The 23840-nt window shown below is 52.6% G+C and overlaps 1 protein-coding gene across 3 annotated transcripts; it reads left to right on the top strand.

Moving 5' to 3' along the window:
• Positions 1 to 1132: 1132 nt before the first annotated feature.
• On the top strand, positions 1133 to 22966 carry CAPG (capping actin protein, gelsolin like). 3 transcript variants are annotated; one of them, XM_081796686.1, is made up of 10 exons: positions 1133 to 1232; positions 16538 to 16573; positions 16755 to 16927; positions 17016 to 17170; positions 17374 to 17541; positions 18937 to 19086; positions 19413 to 19505; positions 19945 to 20077; positions 21913 to 22001; positions 22794 to 22966. In XM_081796686.1, exons 2-10 carry the CDS (start codon positions 16551 to 16553, stop codon positions 22857 to 22859), a joined length of 1050 nt encoding a protein of 349 aa, XP_081652812.1. In that variant the 5' UTR covers positions 1133 to 1232; positions 16538 to 16550; the 3' UTR covers positions 22860 to 22966. The 3 variants fall into 3 exon arrangements, with proteins under 3 accessions (XP_081652812.1, XP_081652811.1, XP_081652810.1); XM_081796685.1 differs by lacking the exon at positions 1133 to 1232 and adding an exon at positions 10272 to 10322; XM_081796684.1 differs by lacking the exon at positions 1133 to 1232 and adding an exon at positions 10574 to 10705.
• Positions 22967 to 23840: the final 874 nt, after the last annotated feature.

Raw genomic sequence — 23840 nt, 5'->3', positions numbered from 1 at the left:
ACATTCACCTGGGTGGCTCAGTCGTTAAGCGCCTGCCTTCGGCTCAGGTCATGATCCCGGGGTCCTGGGATCGAGCCCCGCATCGGACTCCCTGCTCCGCGGGAAGCCTGCTTCTCCCTCTCCCACTCCCCCTGCTTGTGTTCCCTCTCTCGCTGTGTCTCTGTCAAATAAATAAAATCTTTAAAAAAAATAAAACATTCATGTGCCAAGGATAACTCCATCAAAATGAGAATCTTGCAGTTGCACTGGGATGTGTAACAGTGTAGGCGCAGGGACTGTCCTGTATACAATATGTATGGTCCCGAGTCTCTCCCATGGCCCTGAAGGGGAAAGAGCCCAACTTTTGGTGCACCTTACCCTTAGCCACATTCTCCGTAATGACCTAATTAACACTGCCTTGTGACTTTACCTGCATCCTGTCAGCTGGATCTTCAGGAAGCAGGGGATAGGCATTAAATGGCTCTTGGCATTTCCCAGGCAAGTGACACAGGCTCTAACTGATTCAAGAGTCTGGTGCTCAGCCCTGGAATGCAGAAGTCGCTGTTACAGGAGAGAATGGGCTCTTATTTAAGATTCCAGGGCCTGGGGCAAGGCTGTCTCCAGGTTTCTATGGTATCTATCTCTCGTCTCTCGGGGCAGAAGACTAGTCAACAAAAGACCGGTTGTCTCAACAAAAGTACTTGGAAAACCAAGCCTTTGAGAACTTCCCAGACAGAAATGGGTATGCTTAAAGACCACCTGACTAGTTAATATGACCCCCACTCCTGCTACCAAGGGAACGTAGGCGACCTACTTTGAATATCATTTCTGAAGTTGTTTCTAATTGTTCCAAAAATAAATGGAATATTTCTAGGAAATACTGGTCTCGAGCTAACTACAGAAGAATAAAATCTCACTGAATTTACAGGGTCATGACTATACCTTCATAAACTAGGTATTTTCCTACCAACCTTGATGATCAGGGACACAGCAGTACATGATCAGATCAGAAAGTGTATAAGCTGAAAATAGGGTTGGAGACAGGAAGTCCAATATGTTGCTGGCCACTGTGGTGTCACTGCTCCCGATACAGGTGTAACCTGAATCCCCACTTGGGAGCCAGAAATCAGCTGAGAAGAGGCCTCTGGAGAGAGACTGTCCTGGTCCTGGAGGGTGGATGAAGTGCGGCCTCCGCACAGCTCATCCCACTCAGCAGACTGGACTGAGTTCCTGACTTGTACTGAAGGGCCTGGGTAAGTCTCTTCTGTAACGCCTCAGAGGATCCTTGGGTAACCTGAAAGTTAGGACAAGAGTCTGGCGCTTGACCCTGAACTGTGAGCAGAGAGAGAGCATACTAAATGAGAATGCCCTGCTTCTAACTTCCTGGCAGCCTCTCAGCTTTATCAGGGTCTGTCATGTAAAGCTGATGCCTGGGCGCAGGGCACTGAAAGCGGTCCGACACCGCGGCCCGAACGGGGACACATATCCCAGGAGCCGGAGAACCCAGGCCTTCCCCGAGCCTCTCCAGGAGACCTGCAGGCCATACAAGGACCCTAACAGGCTCAGTCCCGCCTCAGGGTCCAGGCTGCTCCCCACCTCTTGGGAAAGGGAGTTCGCTCCAGGCGCAGGAGGAGAAGTCAGGGAGACGCACTCTGCATCCCTCTACCGCGGAGGGGCCAAGCCCCCACCCACCATCCCCTTTCCCCAGCAGCCCAGGCTCGCGGGAAGGGCGGGCCAGGGCTCCGGTCAGCGGAGAGGCAGGGCTCGGACCCGCGGCCCTACGGTCGAACAGTGTGTGCAGGGGCGAGGAGCCCGGCTGGCGGGGAGAGAAGACCCTCTTCTCTGCAGCGGGGAAGCCCCCATGCCGCGATGGGGATCCCACCGCGCCGGTCACTCTTCCGGTCCTGAGCGGCCGCGTCCCTGAGGCCCCGCCCCGCAGCCCACTGCATGCTGGGATTTGTAGTTCCTGGGGGCGGGGCTAGCACGGCTTGGCGTGGGTGGGTCTGTGTGTCCCGAGGTCAGCTGTGGCGTCCCGGTCCTCGTGACCTCATGCCCGCGGGCCCACTAGATCTGGGGTTGGCATTGAGGTCGCAGGCCTCAGCTCCCGAGGCCCCGCCCCGTGGCCCAGTCCTACCGGGACTTGTAGTTCGGGCTGGGGTTCGGTCCTGGGTAGGGCCGGGGGTGGGAGGGGGTAGGGGGTAGGTGTCGTAGTGCCATCCTATTCCTCTTTGGCCTGGATCTGGACAGTAGACTTGGCCCGGGACTCGCAGCTCCGGCCAGGCTCCCTGTGGACCTTTTTGCAGCCGGCCCACCGCCTCAGCGGCACCTGCAAGACCAGCCTCTAGATGGGCAAACTGAGGCAGAAAGAACTGCGTGCTCAGGCTGCGGTCTGCCCTGGTGTCAGGCCGAGTCAGGCCCGAGTGTAAACGTAGGAGAGGAAAGGCCAGAATGAGGGCTTGGCCTGGGAAGCCCAGCCCAGGCCTGTGGGCCATGCTGGGCAAGGGGAGGGTCCAGGGCCCTTTCAGTTCTTAAGAATCTGTGATCAATGCTGTCTCAAAATGATGAACAAGCTCGCCCAGGACTGGCTGAGCACATTAGAGCTGACCACCTCATAGGGTTGATAGATAAGACTTTATTTGCCAAATTTGGCAACCCTACAGACAGAGCTCAGGGAGGAAGGAAGTTTCTCCTGAGGAAGAAAACCAAGAAATGGGGCAATCCTAGTCCACAGGTTTGCTTTGAGGATTACATAAACAGGGTTTGGGGGATGGGTTGTTTTTTTTTAATTGAAGTATAGGGGACATACAATATTAGTCTCAGGTGTACAACATAGTGACAATTACATATATTAGGGAACACCACCATAAGTATCGTTATCATTAAGTATAGTTACCATCTGGGGGTGGGAGTGTTTTGTAAACTGTAAAGTCCAGGGCATGGGTGAGGAGTTACCATCGTCAGAATTTGAACTTGAGACACTGGAGAAAAGGCTCTGGGCCTTCAGGACCCTCACTTTAAAAGGGAACGTACACTTACTATAGTTATCTTAGATGTCTCCATCAGGAGAAGCTGGGTGGTAGAGACATGGGACCTGTCTATAATATTTTTTTTAAGTGGGGTGCAAATGAATCAAGGATGGTCTTACTGCTCAAAGGTTACAAAGCCCTTTGGGTGTGTGTTCGTTGACTGCTTTATTGAGTGTACAATCCACAGACTTCTGCAACTATTACCACAATCTAATTTTATTTTTTATATTTTTAAGATTTTATTTATTTATTTGACAGAGAGAGACAAAGCGAGAGAGGGAACACAAGCAGGGGGAGTGGGAGAGGGAGAAGCAGGCTTCCCGCCCAGCAGGGAGCACGATGCAGGGCTCGATCCCAGGACCCTGAGAGGAAGGCAGATGCTTAAGGACTGAGCCACCCAGGTGCCCCTACCACAATCTAATTTTAGAACATTTTCATCACCACAAAAGGAAACTCCTACGTATTACCAGCCACCCCTTAAACCACACGCCCTTATCTCCTCCAGTCCTAAGCAACCATTAATCTACTATTTATTTCTACCGATTTGCCTGTTCTGGACATCTCATGGAATCATATAATACGTGGTCTTTTGTGATGGGATTCTTTCACTTAGTATAATGTTTTAAAGATTCATCCAGGTTGTAGCATGTGTCAGTACTCTATACTGTTTTTTGCAACTTCTTGTGAATCTGCAATTATTGTGAAATACAACTTCTTTTCTTTAAAGCCAAGTATCTGGAGGGTGAACAGAGGTAATTGTTGCAAGTGAAAGGACTCCCAGCTGGGACTAGCATTTGATGCTGAGAGTAGGGTGGGCCCTGGGAAAGGAGGGAGGAGCAGGGCCTGGTGGGGAGGAGGGGGCGCCTGACTCAGCCCAGCCCTGCCTCAGGAGGCTGTGTGCTGTGACTGTTGGGAGGTCCCCCCGCCACCAGGCTCCCAATCCACCCTCTGCCACTCACTAAAGGGATCATGGAGCAAGTTTTTGTTTGTTTGTTTGGTTTAGTTTGGTTTGACTTCATTTGGTCTCCATTTCCTCATCTGTAAAAGGGGGATAATGAAATGATCTACTTTAGAAAATAAATGGGAGGATTGAAGGAGAAAATCATAAAAAGGACAGCACATGGCATATAGTGCCAGCCCTTAAGATTGTTAGCTCTTATGATGAGCTTACAGCGGTGTTGAGGATCCAGTGTGACCCTGGCTTTGAGGGGATAAACCAGCCCTTCCTCCTGCCCCGATCACCCAGTGCCCTTCTTGTCACCATAGTGCTCCCCTGAAGCTCCTTCTGGCCCACTCATTCTTGCCGTACTGGACGAATCCCACTTTCCCAGAGGTTGCCAAGAAACTCCAGCATGTCTGCCCAGAATGTCTCTGAGGACCCAACAGCTTTATTCAGAAAATATGGCAGTCCAGACCCCTGGCCATTCCTCAGAGCTGGTTGAAAAGATCTAGAAAAATTCATTACGGATCAAATTTAAAGGCTAGATGCATCTGAGTCAGTACCTTCAAAGGAATATTTTGGGGAATTTTGATGTTGGAATTTTTAAGTGTTGCAACAGATCCCTGCCAGCTTCCCAGGCTGAGGAAATACAACAGCTCAGCCTGAGCCGTGCCTCTGGATTGGAGTCAGAGGGCCCAGAAGGGACTCCTTGTCTGCTGTCTGCATTTTACAGATTGGAAACAGACTCAGAGAGAACCATATGGCAGGGTAGTTAGAAGCCAGGTTGGGAACTCAATTAGGGAGAATCCTTTGCAATTTCAAGAAATCCTTAGCCCTGGAAATCAATTCATAAGCCTGGGTCCATGGACACAGAAGCAGAGAGCTGGCCGTCTTGGATGGCTCCAGACCTTGGCCAGAGCCCAAGTAGCCACACCCAGAAGTCAGTGTCGGATGCCTCTCTCTCCTGTTTGTTTTTTTTTTTCCCCAGCCAGACGTTTGTCTTAGAAGTGGTTTATTAATAATAATGGTAATAGCACCTTGCATGTGTCCAGGCCTTTATTTTTTTCAAAGAGCTTCCCACGGGTCATCTCATTGGATGCCCACAATTCCCCAAGGTAGGATGACTGGGTTATTGTCCTCCCTTCACAGGTGAGGAACCTGTGGCTCAAAGGTTTAAGTGACTTTCCCAAGGTGACAAAGTACCTTGGGGACGCACTAGAATGTGGGGATTTTGCTCTCTAATCTGCTAATCAGAGTAAAAATCTAGTTTAAAAAAATGTTTTTTGAGTGTCTGTTACCTGCTAGGTGCTCTGCTGGGTGCTGGTGTCTGTGGGGAGCAGGTATTTCTTGTTCTCTTCAAGGTCCTTCCAGCTGGACTAAGAATCAAGTTGACGTGAGACAGATTAACAGGAGAAAATCAAATTTAATAGCGTACATATGGGGAACCCACATAGATGTGGAAATTCCAGAGACAGTCAGGCAAAATGAGATCCAGTTGTCATTCTGAATTAAGGAGAAGGGGGTAGGGTTCTGGGACTTCAAAGGGAAAGAATGCAACTCACAGGAGGATGAACAAGAGTAAATGTTTGGTCGACAAATGTTTTCTAGGCCACTCAGAAACAATGGGACAGAGAGGACTTTGATCAGATGGGCCTGGGGTAGGTTCCTTCCAGGCTACCATACCTGGTTCATAGTATAATGTAGTTGTTGATGGTGATAGCTGTCTTCCTGGAGCAGCTCCTCTACTTAAATTCTTTTAGGCATTTGGTAGGGGAAGGGGGTAAAGAGCTTTTCCTGAATTTGCTGGGTTTTGGTTGCTTTTTAACTCAATATGACCTTCATGCCAAGGTGGCCCATCTTGGCATGGCCTGCCCTTGGACTCTTCATTTCACAAGGATAACCTGATGTAGCTCCTGGCTGGAGGAGCCAACAGTGTGGTGGGAGAGGCACACGTGTAGCAGATGATAAAAAGTGATGACAAGGGAACTTTCCAGGGGGGTGGACGTGTTTTATATCTTGGTAGGATATAAGTTTACATTGGTGTTTGCAAATGCCAAAACTCATTATGCTTATGCTTTGTGCATTTCACTGTAAATTTTACCTAAAAATGTGAAAATGGGAATGCTCTGGGAAGACTATGTCTAGCCGGGTGTTGGCAGGGCACAACTGTTGGGAAGTGGGCCAGAGAGGCAAACTAGGTTACCCACGGGTACAATTCCACCTTCTTTTGTGGGGTGTGGTTGAAAAGTTTTCCCATGGAGGCTGTAGACCCAGATGGCCTAGTAGCCTTGATGCCCAGAGCACCTGGGGACGACAGAGGCGGGAGGCAGGGATCGCTGCATGTTTCAGGAGACGGATATTTCAACTGAGTCTGCAGGGTGAGCAGTTGGCCAGAGGAGGGTGGACAGGTGGAGGGTGGTTTCTAAGCACTGCTCAGTGAAGTGTGGTTGCCTAGCATGGTCCAGACAGAAAGGGGTAGAACCAGACTTTGAACTACTTCCCTTACCCCAAGCCCCATCAGTAGGCCTCAGAAATTCAAGCTTGTGGGGTGCCTGGGTGGCTCAGTCGTTAAGCATCTTGCCTTCGGCTCAGGTCATGGTCCCAGAGTCCTGGGATCGAGCCCTGCGTCCGGCTCCCTGCTCTGTGGGAGGCCTGCTTCTCCCTCTCCCACTCCCCCTGCTTGTGTTCCTTCTCTCACTGTGTGTCTCCCTGTCAAATAAATAAATAAATAAAATCTTTGAAAAAAAAAAGAAAAAGAAATTCAAGCTTGTTGGCATATTTTTTTAAAAATAAATTTTACTGGGGCCACTGAATGGCTCAGTCAGTTGAGCATCTAACTCTTGGTTTCAGCTCAGGTCATGATCTCGGTGTCCTGGGATTGAGCCCCATGTCGGGTATGCTCAGTGTGGGGTCCGCTTGGGATTTTCTCTCCCTCTTCCTCTGCCCCTCCCCCTACTTGTGCTCTCTTTCTCTCTCTTTCAGATAAATAAAATAAATAAAATCCTTATTTATTCATCTGAGAGAGAGCAAGAGAGAGCGTGCACGAGTGGGGGGAAGGGCAGAGGGAGAGGGAGAAGCAGACTCCCTGCTGAACAGGGGCTCCCTCCCAGGACCTGACCTGAGCCAAAGGCAGACGCTTAACCGACTGAGCCACCCAGATGCCCCTAAAAGAATTTTTTTAAATAAATTTTATTTATTAATTTTTAAAATAAACTCAACCCCCAACATGGGACTCAAACTCATGACCAGGAGATCAAGAGTCCCAAGCTCTACTGACTGAGCTAGTCAGGCACCCATAAGCTAGTTGGAAGTTCTTGTTTTTGTTTTTTTATTTTTAGATTTATTATTCATTTGAGAGAGAGAGAGAACACAGGGCTCGATTCTAAGACCCATGAGATCATGACCTGAGCTGAAACCGAGAGTCAGACACTCAACCAGCTGAGCCACCCCGGCGTCCCTAGTTGGAAATTTTAAAGCTGCTTTCCAAGAAAGGAGAACAGTGTCCCGTTACCACTGTGTCGGGAGGCCAGGTCCATACCCTGATCGCAATGCCTTTTGTCAGCTGACATCTTTGGGGGTTTGCCTGCGGCTCATGACTCTCCACTGAAGATCCAAGGTGGCAGTGTGGCCCATGTGCTGTCTGACTCACTTCCTGGAGGGCCTGGCTGGCTGGTGCATACGCTGGCTGGCCTGTTTTCCTCTGAGTAGAGAGAAAGGGGAGAGGTATCACAGGTCTAGCACCAGCTTTGAAGCGAGATCAGCCTGGGCTAGGATCCTGGTTCTGCGGCTGAACTGGGAGTGTGACCCTGGACCAGTCACCCCCTCTGAGCCTCCCTGACTCTTCTCCGTCCATGAAGCATAATCATGGGGGTAGTAAGTCTGAGGACAGAACCACATCGTGTGCAGAGCACTGAGAACATAGCAGGCCCTCGAGGCACAGACAGCAGCTGTCGGAGCTCGACCGAGGCCGAGGACCTGTCCGTCGACTGGGCTGTGGACACCGCCATCCCTGGCGGCGTTTCCCCGCGCTGCTGGGCTGTCGTTAACCCCCCTAATACCCGCCTCAATTCTCGGTCCGCGTGCGCGTCCCGGGCCCCCGGGCAGGGTCAGGGGCGAGGGGGGCTCAGCAGCGCCCCCAGCCGGCTCCGGCCGCCCGCGCGCCTCCCTCTGACTCCCCGGAGGCCGCCGTCCGAGGCGCCCGGCGAGGCGCTGGCAGGCAAGCAGCGCTCTGGGGTCTGACCGTCCGGCGCCCCGCTCCCCTGTAGGGGTCGGAGGGGCTCAGCTGGCCCGGGGCGCCTCCTTGGGGCGCTCGCTCCTCCTCTCTTTGGGGCACGCCCGCTTGCCTTGTCGTGTCTCCCCGCTTCCGGAGAGGAGGGGCGGGAGAGGGCGGATCCTTGCTAAAGAAATGCTTTATTTTACTCCGTCTGTGACAAACCGAGCATTCCTGCTGGGGGAGCCTGGAGGGAGAGGAGAAATGTGGGTCTGGTTAAAAAACAAACCAGGCGAAACAACAACAACAAAAAACAAGTTTTAGAGTCTGGTTACGAGATAATGTTTTTAGCGCGTATTGAGTGCCAAGGCGCTTGGGATTCCCAGGCTGAGGGACCTGCTCTTTTGTTTCGCTGTTAATTCGCAAACCTCTTTTTATTTTTGTGATGGGGCCCACGTTTCGCCAAGTGAGGCTCAAATGCGGAGAGCAGGGACTCCCATTCATCCTGTGTCCTCGGTAATGCACAGAGTCAGTCCAGAACCTAAGAGTCAACCCCAGTTATGCACGGGGGCAGACTAGAGTGGGGAAACCTTGCTAGGGTGGGAGTACCGGGCGAGGGACAAGAGGCGGTGTGGTGTGGTGTAACTTCCCATCCCCCTGCCAGCTACACGGAGCTCATGGTTGGAGGGGGCAGGGCCATTACTTCCTGAGGTGCCCAGCATAGGTACTGGGGTCCCCTAGTAAATTCCCTTTGTTGGGAAGAAAAATAAGTCTAGGTTTATTAAGCATCTATTTGTTAATTTTATGATCTCATTTAATCTTCACCTTTACCTTTCTGCCCATTTTACAGATTGGGCCTGGTGAGGCTCCAGATTAAACACAGTGAGTCAGTAGTCAAACTATTCAACTCTTTTCACTCTGCCAGGTTATCTGCCCAGCCTCTGGTTCTTGTGGGGGACAAGGCTCTTGCTGGTATTACAACCCAGATTACCCTGTGTTTAAGGCCAGCAGTTTGACCATGGAGACACTCAGATGCCAGCTAGTCTGCATTCTCCAAAGAGAATTTACCATCTTGCTCTGGCCCAGAAATTGTTTATTTTTAAGATTATATCTATTTATTTGACAGAGAGAGATAGTGAGAGCAGGAACACAAGCAGGGGGAGTGGGAGAGGGAGAAGCAGGCTTCCCACCGAACAGGGAGCCCGATGTGGGGCTGGATCGCAGGACCCTGGGATCATGACCTGAGCCGAAGGCAGATGCTTAACGACTGAGCCACCCAGGTGCCCCTGGTCCAGAAATTTTAACACATGGATTGACTTAGTTCTACTGTCCAAATTGCCATCTCCTGGGTGGAGCCTTGACCCTAAAGGCTGAACCTTATCTTTAATTAGCCTGTTGACCAGCCCTGGGCCAGGGCAGGCCTGTGTTCAGAACAGGCAGGCCGGAGTCCTGGGCAGAGGAGCCGCACGTGTGGCTGAGTAACTGGGGGCTCACTTTCTCCTGGAGCACACACAGACTGTGCATCCCTCTGCATGGATTCAGAAAGAAATGGAAGCTTCCCTTACACTGCCTCTGCCTCCCATTCTTGTGTGACCTCGCACAGGACCGTGGGCTAGTCACTTGTGCTCTCAGGGCCTCAGCATCCTCCTCTAGAAAGTGTGCAAGCAAGTTGGCCAGACTAGTTCTAGGGTCCTGTGATGTGATGTAGGCAAGATGGCCCCTGGGCTGAGCCAGAACCACTCCTTTTTTTTTTTTTAAGTAGGCTCTACACCCATGTGGGGCTCAAACAGCCCCAAGATCATGAGTCTCATGCTCTACCCACTGAGCCAGCCAGGCGCCCTGAACAACTCTTCCTTTTATTGCTGTCCCTCAGAGCACCCAGGGCCAAGACTGTGTGTCAGTAAACATCTAGTGAACGAGGAGATCACCCAGGGTAGACTCCAGAGGCATTTGGAATGCAGGACACAGCAAAGAATGTTTTCCAGACCCCAGACACTCCCTCATTAGTGAGCTTAAAAAAAAAAAAATCAAATGTATGCATTCAGGGCAAGGAGAAAGACAAGTCTGGGGGAGGAGGAAAAAGTCACTGCAGAGGCAGTGACCCCACCCAGGAAATATGACTAACCCAGCTGAGGCTGGGGCTGGCAGACACGGCCGCCCAGTGCTGGTGAGTGTGGTGGCTTTCCTGGGGCTCTCCTCGCCGGTCCCAGACTCAGAGGCGACCCTGGCCAGCAGCGAGCTGAGGCCACTATGGGGAGGCCCCGAGCCGGGGCGGACCTCAGCCCCAGGGGGGTGCCCGCGAGGAGCCAGGCCGGCGGCATCCCCTGCTGGCCGCCGGTGCTCGCCCTCCTCCATCGAGGCCGGCCGGCCTCTCAGCACTGTCCCCCGGAGCGGGAGGGGACCAGGCTCCGCGGGGGCGGGGGCGGAGCCAGGCGGGGCAGGTGGGCGGGGCAGCCCGGGCCGGGACCTGGGGAAGTGAGAGGCTGGGTGCGGCGGGCTGGGAGGAAGAACCTGAAAAGCAGAAGGGCGAGGAAGGAGAGCTGCGGAAAGGTGAAAGTGGCAGGGTGGCTGAGGGAGCGTCGGTCCCGGGGACTTCTGGGTCAGGCGTGTCCTGGCTGGCGGGAGAGGTGGTGCGGACCTCCTGACAGATTTGAGGCTGCCCATCCCAAAGACTGGACTGGAGTGATTGTAGACGGGTGGGCTGCAGTGGTTGGGGGAGGGGACAGCATTTGAACTCAACCTAGCACAGCCCATTATTTTGCAGATCCAACGAGACCTCAGCTGAAGGTCTGGTCCTGGGCTTGGGGTAGGGGAAGGGAAGGAGGAGGGAAGGGAGGGTGGAGGAGGTCCCCCAGGCTGTCTTCAAAGGCAGGTTCCTTCCGAAGTCCGGCCAGCCCCGTGTGCATCCTCCCCCACCCCTGGCCCCATGACGGTCTCACTGGATTCCCCAGCCTCTGCTTTCTGCCTCCGGGGCTGCTGCAACCTGTCCCAGCCTGTGAAATCTCTCTCTCTCTCTCTCTCTCTCTCTCTCTCTCGGGCTCCAACTGCTCTGGGAATCGCAGCACCACAAGTCCTGTGTATCCGACGCACCCTCTGAGCGCCTGCAGGGTGCCGGGCACAGGGTGGGGTTTATAGTGGCGGAAAAGTTTTCCCTTCCCTTCTAGGTTCTTTGGCTGGTCTATTAAATCTATGTAAGACAGATTAACAGGACAAAACCGGAAAGTTTAATAACGTGTATACCTGCTGTATACTTGGGAGAGACCCAGGAAAACGCTCCGAAATGGTCGAAGCCATCACCTTAAATACCATCTTACGCTAAAGAAAAAAGATGTTGGGGGTCCGTTAGGGGAGGTTACCAGGAAAAGCACGGTGAACAAGGGTAAGATTGTTATGCAGATTTAAGTGGCTGCTTTCCCCTCTGATAAGCTGCTACAGTCATTCCCCCTCCCTTCCTGATGCAGTGGGAGACACCCTTACAGAGGGAGATTTCCCTTGTAAGTGTAAATGTGTCTTACGAAGGACAACTTCTACTTGGTTTTCAGAATGTCACCTGTGTCTGCTGCTTCTTAAAAATAGCCGGTTTAAAAGAATCAGCATGCAAAGAGGCTTATTTCGGGGTGGTATATTTTGCTCCCCTTCAGGTTCCAGCTAGGTCCAGAGAGACAAAATACAGTCCCCGCCCAATAGGCCTTTATAGTCTAGTAGGGGAGGAGGCAGATCCATAACTCAGAGTACTGTGGCAGAGTGGGAAGAAGCAACGGTTTTAATGTAAGAGGTATGTATGGAAGAGGCTGTCTTGGGAGGTGGTGAGTTCCCCATCACCAGAAGTGTTCAAGAGGAGGATGGTGAGGGATGCTATAGAAGGGATTCCTGCACTGTGTGTGTCTGGGCATGTGTTGGGAGGCAGATGCGGAGCAGATTTAGATAAGTATTTAGACTCCTTCTAACGCTGACATCTGTGATTCTGTGACATTCCCCACCTAGGGGAAGTTTGTCTTTGGCCCCACTGGGTGTGATGGCTCCCTCCTTCTCTGCCTCCTCCAGTTAGACCACGAGACATGGGTTGTTCTTTCTCATTTCTGTGCCCCCACCATCACTCTGCCCAGTGCCAAGCTCCCAGCGTAGACTTTGTATGGAATTGCATAGAGCCTGGCGTGGGCTGCTAGAGGAACGCAGGAGTGTCAGGCAAGTCGGTGGCTCTGGCTGAGACATGAAGCTATCAGGTCATCCTAATAGACCACCTGCAAGTAGAGACTGAGGTGTCTGCTCCCGAGTGAGAGGGCCAGGAGCACTCCCAGAAAAGGCTGAGGCTACCAAATGCCCTGGCAGGCTCCTTGGACAGCTGGGGTTTGGTCTGAGCCTGGAGGGTGCATACTGGACTTGAGGGTAGGTGTGCACGCTGAGAAAGCTCAAGCTGCTGTGGGCTTGGGCAGAGCGGCTGGAAGGGAGAGGTGTCAGGTAGCCCCTGGAGCAGAACCTGGAGCAGAAGGCCAAGGGGCAGGGACCTGATGGGACAGCAAGGGTTTCCGCCCTGACCTGAGTTTTAGAGTCGCCTGGGACTTCTCACACACGCTATCCAGGCTCCACCCCCAGAACTCTGATTTTAACTGTTCTGGTGTGTGGCCTGGACATTGGGATTTTTTTTGTTTGATGATTCTGATGTAAGGCAGGTGTGAGATGCCATTCTGGACAGTTAACTGGCAGCAGAGAATCCACTGGAACATATGTTCAAAATGCAGATGCACAGGCCCCACTCCACGCCTCTGTGATCAAAATCTCCAGGCCTGGGGCCGGGGCCTCTGCGTTTTATAAGATCCCAAGCTAATTTTAACAGGCAGCCAGGATGATGAAGAAGCAGGTGGCCAAACCCCTTTCATCAAAACCCTGCAGTGGCTCCCAGAGACCTGTCGTCCCAAGAGGGGGCTGCCTGCTTCTGAGTTATGGCCTGAGCTCCCAGATCAGGAACACAGAAGGAGAAACAGTAAAGCTAACAATTGACCCTCTTGTTCACACCATCTCTCCGCTGGCTTGGGCATAGGGCAGCCGCCTCACCATTTCAGACCTGAGTCACAGGCTGAGTAAGTAGCCTGTGGCAGGGGATGTGGGCAAGCGTGTGACCTTCTGTGGAATGGAAGAACATTAAAGTTTCCCTCCCCCAAACTTCCCCCTCACCACCTCCTGCTTTGGGAAAGAGTGGTTCCAAAAAATGCCTTCAGCTCTGTTGTGAGTTAGGAATGGAAAAGAAGTCATGATTCCCGTGGTATTTGACATCCATAACCACTGCTCCTGTTTTTCCCTCCATTTTCTGCTCAGACCCAAGACCCTCTGCTCTTCCGCCCATCCCCTAAAGATGGCCCTTCGCCCTTCCTGCTTCCCCGGTCCCCAAGAAGCTCCCCATGGTGCCAGTTTGCCTCTTCACCCTGAAATTCCCCAGGCCCCTGCTCTGAGTCACAGAGGCTTCACCTTACAAAAATGCCGTTCACCTGCACAGCGTGAACTGTGTTACAGTGCTTGCTAGTGTGTGAGCTGTGCATTTTAAGCCAAAAAAAAAAGAAGAAGCTGTGTAGTAATCAGCACATAGGAAAGAGATGGTGAGTGAAGCTGTAGCTACTGCATTTGCTGAATTTTTAAAAAATACATATATTTTTAAAATACTTGCCTTGACCATTTTCCCCCTGAGTAACTTGTCCAAAAAAGGTTGCTTTCACTGGTGGCCTATAGAATAACATGACGTTTGAGGTGTGGGGGAGGAAAAACTCCCCTGCCCCTCCAGGTCCTTCTTGCTGGACTTAGAATCAAATTGACAGGAGACGGATTAACAGGAGAAAATTAAATTTAATAGCATACATATGGGGAATCCACACAGACATGGAAATTCCAAAGACAGCGAAGCAACAAGACTCTTAATAGGAGCTAAGGAGAGGGGTAGGGTCTGAGGATACAAAGGGGAGAAAGACCATCAGCAGGAAGGTGAGAGGAGATGCTTGGAAAACAAAGGTCGCCCCATTATACAGGGAAGTTTCTTAGGTAAAGAGGAATCTGTTAAGAGCTCTCTTCCTAGTATAAGTAGGCAGTTAAAGGGGAGGTAAACCACTTTTACTGAACCAGGGTTTTGATTGCTTTTAAGTCAAAATAATGTTCATGCCAAAGTGGCCTCTCTTGGGGTGCCTGTGATTGTCCCCTACAGAGGCATTTGAGGAGAGCTGGTCATACGCAAGTGATTGTTGATGCCTGGGAATCGGGAGTTTAGAATTAGGGAAGGCACTAAGTGTAATGTTAGCTTTAGGGATTTTGTGTTTCTGTGTTTGTTTTTGGTAGGTGCCTTTTATTAGTTTGAGGAAGTTCCCTTCTATTGCTAGTTTGCCGAAAGTTTTTTTTTAGTCAGGAACGGATGTAGAATTTTAGTAAATGCTTTTTCTGCATCTATTGAGATGGTTATATATGTATATACACACATATATTGTCAATGCAATATACATAGTTGATGCAAAATGAACAAACCTTTTAGAATCTCTAAAAGAAAGAAAGAGAGTTTTATTTGAGCCCAAGTTAGGACAGTTGCCCGGGAAACATGCTCTTCACAGGGAAGAATGTTCTCCAGAGAATGGACAGTTTTTACAAGGTTATATACTTTGCTACATCTTGCAAAAGTTCCAGAGATTATAGATTAGCATATAGGTAGGAATCATGAGTTTCAACGTCAAGGAATGCAAGAAGTAGGAGCATTGGTCAATATCTTAAGAACAAGATGGCTTCCTTCAGGCTACTCATTTACAAGGCACGTGTACAATGTATGTTTGGTGCGACATAAATCAGGATTTTGGTTTAAACAAAGTTTATGTACAGTCATGCTGACTTAGAAAGAAATAAGGTGGATTACGTTGATTGATTTTCAGATGTTTAACTTTGCATTCTTGGCTTAAATGCCATTCAGTGTTTTATCCTTTTTATATATTGAATTCCATAAGCTAAAATTTTGATAATATTTTTTGTGTCTATGTTCATAAGGGATGTTGGCCTAATTTTTAAAAAGATTTTATTTATTTATTTGTTTGTTTATTTATGAGAATAAGAGAGAGTGAGCATGGTGGGGAGGGGCACAGGGAGAGGGAGAGAGAGAATCCCAAGCAGACTCCTGACCTGAGCCAAAATCAAGAGTCAGACATTCAGCTGACTGAGCCACCCAGGTGCACCCTAATTTTCTTTTCTATAATATATTTATCTGGTTTGTTATATCAGGATAATGCTGGTGACATAGAATGAATTGGGAGCTGTTCTCTTCTATTTTCTGGAAAAGTTTGCATAGAATTGGTACTATGTCTTCCTTAAATTTTTGGTAGAATGTACCATGACTTGGGGGTCATCTGGGTGGCTTAGTCAGTTGAGCATCCAACTCTTGATTTCAGTTCTGGTTGTGATCTCAGGGTCCTGGGATTGAGCCCCAGGTGGGGCTCCCTGGTCAGTAAGGAGCCGTTTCTCCCTTTCCCTCTGCACGCCCCCCACTCATGCTCTCTCTTTCTCAATAAATAAATAATCTAAGAAAATAAAATTTAAAAAGAATGTACCATGACTTGGAGTTGGAGGTTGGAGTTAAGTACAAATTCAGTTTCTTTAATAGATATTGGAACTATTCAGGTCATCTATTTTTTCTTGAGTGAACTTTCATTATTTGCATCCTTCAAGGAATTTGCCCATTTGTTGAATATATTGGCATCAGTTTTTGTAATATTGTCTTTATCCTTTTAGTATTTGTAGAATCTGTAGTGAATCATCTCTCTTATTTCTGAATTGGAAATTTGTCTTTTCTTTTTCCTAATCAGTTTGTCTAAAGGTTCATCAGTTTTATTGATTTTTTTTTTCAAAAACCAGCTTCATTGATTTTCTCTCCGTATATATATTTTTCTTTCTATTAATTTCTGCTCTTATTTTTATTATTTCTTTTCTTCTGATTGTTTTGAGCTTAATTTGCTTTTCCTTCTCTGGTGTTTTTATGGTGGAAACTTAAGTTATTGATTTTTGACTTTTCTAATATGCTTAAAGAGCTGTGTGTCAGTCAGCCTAGTGTAAGGCCCAGAGTTAGGGGTCTGGAAGCAGAAGAGAGGTATGGCTGAGAAGTCACAGTAAGAGAAAGGCATTGGCCCAGGAGTCAGAAACCTAGTTTTCACTAGCCACTCACAAGCTTTGTGGCTTTGGACTTAGATTTTCTGAGCCTCAGTTTCTTTGCCTGCATAATGGAGCCAGGGTAATCTCCTCTTGGGCTCTTGGAGATGAAGTGGTTAATGAATATGATAGCATTTGACACCTGGAAGGGCCTCCCCAGACCTGTGTGAAGGGTGGTTGTCATAACATCTGTAATCATAATGGCTTCTTCTGTCTTTCCAGAACTGGAAACAGCATGTACACACGCCTCCCCCAGAGGTAGGCTGTGTGCCCCATTCCCTTTCATCCCTCCCCTTCTTCACCCCCAAGGGCTGCCCTCCTCACAGCTTCCCTCATCCCCACACCACAGTCCCCCGCCCGTCCCGGTCCTCCCAGGTGTCTGCTTGGGTCCACTCCTCGTGGGCCCTGGCCCCCACTGCCCCCCCCTTCCCTCCTGCAGTGGCTCCCCGTTCCCAGCCTCGGCGCAGGATCCCGGCCTGCATGTTTGGCGGGTGGAGAAACTGAAGCCAGTGCCCGTAGCACGTGAGAACCAGGGCGTCTTCTTCTCGGGGGACTCCTACCTCGTGCTGTACAACGGTCCGGAGGAGCTCTCCCACCTGCACCTGTGGATAGGTAAGGGGGCTGGGGCACCAGCTGGGGTGTGGAGCTGGGGCTGGCATGGGTCTCACGGGCCTTGCGCTGCCCCTCCCCGCCACCGCAGGCCAGCAGTCCTCCCGGGATGAGCAGGGGGCCTGCGCTGTGCTGGCCGTGCATCTCAACACCCTGCTTGGGGAGCGGCCCGTGCAGCACCGAGAGGTGCAGGGCAATGAGTCCGACCTCTTCATGAGCTACTTCCCACGTGGCCTCAAGTACCAGGTCAGAGCCCGCCCCCCAGCGCCCTTACCCCATGGCTTCTCTCGGAGCCACTCCTCCTTCCAGCCAGTTCGCACCCTGCAGAAGGCCCAGGCGCCCTCAGGCCTGGGTCTTCCCCACCTTTCTGCCCAGCCCCCGCGGGCACAGGGTGCGGAGGGCCGCGGGCCTCCTGTCAGCCCACTAAGGTTGGCCGGTCTGGGCCGCAGGAAGGCGGAGTGGAGTCCGCATTTCACAAGACCTCCCCAGGGGCCGCTCCAGCTGCCATCAAGAAACTGTACCAGGTGAAGGGGAAGAAGAACATCCGGGCCACTGAGCGGGCACTGAGCTGGGACAGCTTCAACACCGGGGACTGCTTCATCCTGGACCTGGGCCAGGTGAGCAGGCAGGGCGGGGCTGAGCGCTGCGTGGGCACCCGGCTTTTAAGAGGCCAGGGAGCAGGCGGGAAGCCGCGCCAGCCTTTAGGAAAACATCTTACGGTCAAAAAGACGGCAACCTCCTTCTGCCGTCCGGCCACTGTCTCTAACACGGCAGCCTACTCTCTCCTTCCCTTGGAGCCTTGGTAGCTCTGAGTTCGCGGCCAGCCAGACCTCTCGTTCGTTTGTCCGCTCAGCCATTCACTCAGTGAGTCTCTGGTGCCTACTCTGAGCCAGCTCGGGGACCACAAATGGCTTGCCCTGGGGAGGCAGCCAACACAGGCCTGTCACCTGCCGCGATGCTCCGTAGGATGTGATAGGGGCCTGTGCTGAGGGGCCCTGGGGCGGCAGGGCTCCCCCTAGCGGGCGCTGGCGCCACTGCCCCGGGCAGGTGCCCTCTGACTAGGCCTTCACGGAGGGGGACAAGCCTTTCCGGGTGAAGGCACAGGGGGGCTGAGGCTGAGGCACTGGAGGCGGACAGGTGCAGACAGGCATGCGGACAGCACGGAGGGGACTAGCTTGACGGGGACCCTGGGTGGGGACGGGAGCAGTGGGAGCAAAAACTGTTGCGGGGCCTGAGAGCTAGGCCCCGAGACTGTTGGAGGGTCTGGACGGCGCCTTGTGCGGAAGGCTCGAGGCGGGAGGCAGCCCGCCGCAGAGGAAGGGGGCCGACAGGTGCAGTGCGGCGCAGGCAGCCGTGTGAGGTGCGGGCCTCACGGACGCCATTCTCCCCTCCGCTCACTAGTACATTCATTCATTCAGTGCTTGATATGTGTCTAAATACGTGCCAGTCTCTGTTGAAGTACTGGGCACGCGGCTGTGAACAAAGCAGAGCAACACGAAACAAAATGCTCAGGCCCTAATGAAGCTTGCTTTCCAGTCGGGAGAGAGAGATTACAGACAAGATAAAAGACCTTCATGTGGGGGCCTGGGTGGCTCAGTCGGTTAAGCAACTACCTTCAGCTCAGGTCATGATCCCAGGGTCCTGGGATCGAATCCCACATGGGGCTCCTTCCTCCGCGGGAAGCCTGCTTCTTCCTCTCCCACTCCTCCTGCTTGTGTTCCCTCTCTTGCTGTGTCTCTTTCTGTCAAATAAATAAATAAAATCTTAAAAAAAAAAAAAAAAGACCTTCACGTACATGCGAGTGAGCCTTGTGGAGAGAAAGCGGGAGGGACACGGGGCTGGCCAGGGAAACACTCCCGCCGAGTGTCGTGTTGTCTTAGATGGTCTGGCCTCCAGGGGCCCGTTCTTCAGGCCCCTTCCCCCAACACACACACACACACACACACACACACACACACACTCACACTCAACAGGCGTGATGCAGGCAGCTGAGCCTCCCCACTTCCTTCCAGAACATCTTCGCCTGGTGTGGTGGAAAGTCCAACATCCTGGAGCGCAACAAGGCCCGGGACCTGGCCCTGGCCATCCGGGACAGTGAGCGGCAGGGCAAGGCCCAGGTGGAGATTGTCACGGATGGGGAAGAGCCCGCCGAGATGATCCAGGTTGGGGGACGTTGGGGTGGGCAGCCGGGAGGAGCTGGGGGGTTGAGGGGGGTGCGGGTGGGTGGTCTGGGGTACTGCTTAGGGCTGTGGCTAGCTCACAGGGTGCCCTCGTGTGATTCAGAGTAAAGTGCCCCTCTGGGCGGATGGACCAGTGGCCTGGCAGGTGGACTGGGCTGGACCCAGGCCTCACTCGCCTCTGCTGGGTGCCCTTGTGCAAGACACAGTTTACCTCCCCAGACGTGGTAGCCTTGGGCATGATGGGCTGGGAAGGTCTGGGGCAGGTGCCCAGGAATCTCTGGAAACCTGGCCCGCCCTGGCCCCTCCAGGTCCTGGGCCCCAAGCCAGCTCTGAAGGAGGGCAACCCCGAGGAAGACCTCACAGCTGACAGGACAAATGCCCAGGCCGCGGCTCTGTATAAGGTGGGCACTCTGGGCCTGCCCTGGGCTGGGAGAGGAGGAAGCCCGGGGAAGGTTGGGTTGGGCAGCAGGGTGGTTTATCCAAGGTTCGAGCGAGGTGAGCTTGGGAAATGGATGGATGTCCGGCCCTCCTGAGGAGATAAAGACCACTTCACTTCCGGCCCATTCTTGGAGAAGGAGGTGTGAAGCCAGTGCTGAGCTTGACTTTTTTGGATTCTTTGCATTCATTTGTAATTTGGAATACACTTAATTTCCAAATGGATGCAAGGTCTCGGCGCTGCAGTGATTGAGGGTGACGTGAGGGGAGGGGTGCCCAGTCTCCTCTCTGCTCCTTGGGCAGGGGCTGTGAGTGGGGACCATGGGGGCTGTGGTCTAGGGGCGGAGGTTGGGGCTGTGTGCTGGGGGCAGGGCATGGGATCTGGCACTGCCCATCGTCCCCCAGGTCTCTGATGCCACCGGACAGATGAACCTGACCAGGGTGGCCGACTCCAGTCCCTTTGCCCTTGAGCTGCTGCTGTCGGATGACTGCTTCGTGCTGGACAACGGGCTCTGTGGCAAGATCTACATCTGGAAGGGTACCATGGCTTCTCCATTCTAGCCTGAGGCCCCTGCAGCTGCTCCCCCTGAAGGGCTCAGCCTGCCTGACTGCTTTCAAAAACAGCCTCAGGGAGCCACTGAGCCTTTTCTCTTTGCTGCTCCCCCCACTAAATTCCAGGCAAAGTTTCTGAAACATCAGCAAGCCTTAGAATCCCCGGAGGGCCTGTTAGGACAGATGGCTGGGCGCCCCGCACCCCCCAAACACCACCAAAGAATTTGCATATCCAACTGGGTCCCAGGCCTTGCTGGAGGTCCAGGATCACATTTTGAGAACTGCTGTCCTACAGCACCCGTAAGCCCTCGGGGCTGCTGGGACCCCAGTCTTGCCATTCTGCCTTGGGGTGTGACGGAGAGATTTTAAATTAAATCTCACTTTGTGCCCTGGGTAATGAACTAGTAGAACTCATTTTTCCAAGAAATTGTATTGGCTGGAGATAGAAACACTGTTGTGTATAAGCCTGTTCGCTTGGTCTAACTCTGAAAATGGTGAAACAAAACTCTGAGTCTCTGACCGACCCTGGGAACCTCTTTACTTCTCCATGCTTGTCTTTTCTCGAGCATGTCTTACCTCCCTGACCAGATTATAACCTTCCTGAAAGCAGGAACCATATCATCTCTGGTGTCGTGACGAAATAGCACTTGCTCAGTAAATATTTGTGGGGGCAACCAAAGCCAAGAGAAACCCGCAGCCCTAGCTTGGTGAGGAAGATGCGGAAGGATTAGGCGTTCCCAGGGTAGCTGCTCCTGGCCAGTAATACTCTGGGCTCAGGGAAGGCCCAGAGCAGCAAGGAGCATGGCAGCTTTCTACGAGCTGGGGTGGGGGTGGTTGGAGATGGGGCCCTGGGGCTGCCCTTGCCCTCCTGCCACAGGGTACCTTTCCCATGGAACCGGTTCCGAGCTTGAGGGGTTCCCAGATGCCCACGGGAGGGAATTTAACCCCAAGCAAAGAACTGAACCATTTTGGAAAGAGAAACCAGAGGAAAAATAAACAACAACAACAAGAAAATTGGGAGCCAGGAAGAGAAGTATCTTGCCTTAAACTGGAGCACATCTTGCAGTAGAGGGACAGCCCACAGGAGGGAATGGATAACTGTATGTTCTTCCTTTTTATAAGCTCTTAGGTGGCAGGCCTAATGGCTGTCTGGCATTATGGGAGTGAGATTATAATAAATCACACCCTTTTGTCCTATTTCGTTTTACACAAAAGGCCTGATACTTGTTGATACTTGTCAGCAGTACAGTTGACAGACTCCCCTGGTGAGGTGTCCCAGGGTGGGGCTCTTGATTTAGAGTCTCAGGCCACTGGGAACACTAATCCTGAATATCCATGGGGCCCTGGTCCAAGCAGGAGGTTTTGATTAGAGCAGGCAGAAAGAACAGTTTTCATCCCACGGAGCTGCCGGGGTGGAAGTCTCCAGGGGCTGACTTCACACCTCCAAGATTCCTCGGCATCTTAGCATCTCCTAGTCTGTTTATTTTAAAAGTTGCCGGCTATTTTATGGACCCCTCCCTTAAGTTTCCTTGAGAAAATGGGATGTGGGCTAGAGAGGGTCCCTACTCTTTTTTTAAAAAAAATCCCCTCTGGGGCGCCTGGATGGCTCAGTCGTTAAGTGTCTGCCTTCGGCTCAGGCCATGATCCCAGAGTCCTGGGATCGAGCCCCGCATCCGGCTCCCTGCTCTGTGGAAAGCCTGCTTCTCCCTCTCCCACTCCCCCTGCTTGTGTTCCCTCTCTCGCTGTGTCTCTCTCTGTCAAATAAATAAAATCTTTAAAAACAAACAAATAAATAAATAAATCCCCTTCCAACTAATCCAGGGCGAAAAGCTAACGAGAAGGAGCGGCAGGCGGCTCTCCAAGTGGCCGAGGACTTCATCTCCCGCATGCGATATGCCCCCAACACTCAGGTGAGGAGATGCCTGGGTGCCCCACCCCCTCCTCCTGGGGCTCCTCCTGCGGCCTCTTGCCCCTGCAGACCAGACAAGAAGGGCAGCAAATCCCCGGGCACAGTCAGGAACGGTCAGGCCTCGCTACCGGCCCCCTCCAGTGCGAAAGCCCTTTTTAGTCCTTCAACATTTAAAAGTACATGGTGTTTTCTTTTCCTTCTTTAAAGATTTATTTGAGAGACAGAGAGAGAGAGAGAGAGAGAGCGCGCTTGTGCACGAGCACGAGATGGGGGAGGGGCGGAGGGAGCGAGAAGGAGAGAAGCAGACTCTGCTCAGCGCGGGGCTCAGTCTCACGACCCTGAGATCATGACCTGAGCCGAAACCAGGAGTCAGATGCTCGACTGACTGAGCCACCCAGGCGCCCCAAAAGTACGCGGTGTTTCCTGAGAGGATGTTGGGCAGCACTCACGTGGCAGCCCAGAGCCTGGTGTGGGCAGCTTTTGTGCCTGCTCTGGGCCCTTGTCCCGGCTCGTCCTGCCCCCGTTGCTCCAGCACGGCGACTCCACGAGTCATTCCGAGGGGAGCTGATAAGGCTTATCGATGACTGGTGCGTCTCTCGAACTGCGCACCCCAGTGCTTGAAGCAATCTGTTTTCTCAGCCCGTGTCCCATCTCTTGGCTTATTTCTTGGCCAGGGTCATACCTGGCCGGGACGGCGCCCAGCACCCTCCTCCATGGCTCCGCTCCGGCCTTGCCTGGTGGAGGCAGAAGTGGGAACCTCGTGGGCTAGACTTCTCCCCCATTCTCCCTGCAGGTGGAGATTCTGCCCCAGGGCCGGGAGAGCCCCATCTTCAAGCAATTCTTCAAGGACTGGAAATGAGGGGGGGCGCCCCCCGACTCCTGCCCGCTTTCTTCTCCTCTGGCTGCCTGGCCCCTGTGGAGGTGGCCCCGAGGCTGTTCAATAAAGGAGACAAGTGCTTTCCCCGCTCTCTGCCCTCACCGCCTGCCCTGAGCTACTCCTCACTCCCCCGCTAGTCACCGGGCCTTATCCACGGGCTGGGGCAGAGGAGGACCCGGTGGCCGCCCGCTACCCAGCTCAGGGGCTGGAGCGGACTTGGCACCATCGAGGCAGTGGGGCCCGGAGCTCCCCGAGGGCTGGTGGGGACTGCTGGGAACCGGTGGGGAAGGGGCACAGCACTGGGCCCTGGCTTTGCTTGCAGCCAGGGTTCAGTTCAGTCACACACCCCGCTGGGACGAGGTTGGGGCAGCAGGCTCGGGACGCGGTTCTGCTTGAGCCAGGATCTCAGCTGCCCTGAGAAAGCACTGTGAGGCGGCTCCCAAACGACACGCTTGCCGACCAAGAGGACAACTTCTTGCCGCTGCGCGCCAAGTCTGGCTTGTCACTGCATGGGCGAATCACATCACGTTAGGCCGATGAGCACGGGGCCACTGTAGGGCCGGGGAAAGCCCCAGACGAGTGTGGAGAGTCACGGAGTCTGGATCGGATGTTACCCTGCCTCCGTGTCCTCCTGGGCAAGTTGCTCTTCCTTGTCTAGGCCTTAGTTCATTCTCCTGTATCATGGGGCGGTGGCTGGAATATCAGGCTAGAGAGCCAAATAGGAGAACGGAGTAACTCAAAGTGCTCCCACCCGGGAGGGCAGGATCCGGGGGCAGGAGCAAGGCTGGTAAGTCTGGACTGGAGTTCAGGAGGCCAGGCTGAGCTGCTGCAGCTGTCCTGACCCACTCCCACCCCTGGGCCCCAAGGGCGATGCGGCTTCTGAGCTCTGATCAGCTGGATTCTTCCATCCCCAACATACTCTAACCAGGTTCATCCTGATTTTGTGCAAAACAGCACAGGAAA

The sequence above is a fragment of the Leptonychotes weddellii genome, chromosome 10 (genome assembly GCF_054177405.1).
Source record: "Leptonychotes weddellii isolate Sample4059 chromosome 10, ASM5417740v2, whole genome shotgun sequence".
Classification (NCBI taxonomy): domain Eukaryota; kingdom Metazoa; phylum Chordata; class Mammalia; order Carnivora; family Phocidae; genus Leptonychotes; species Leptonychotes weddellii.
This window is presented reverse-complemented; position numbering and strand designations above follow the sequence as displayed.

Coding starts and splice junctions, on each gene's coding strand:
- CAPG (XM_081796686.1), top strand. CDS start 16,551: ATGTACACACGCCTCCCCCAGAG. Junction 16,928..17,015: donor CCACCTGCACCTGTGGATAG/GTAAGGGGGCTG, acceptor CCGCCACCGCAG/GCCAGCAGTCCTCCCGGGAT. Junction 17,542..18,936: donor TCATCCTGGACCTGGGCCAG/GTGAGCAGGCAG, acceptor ACTTCCTTCCAG/AACATCTTCGCCTGGTGTGG.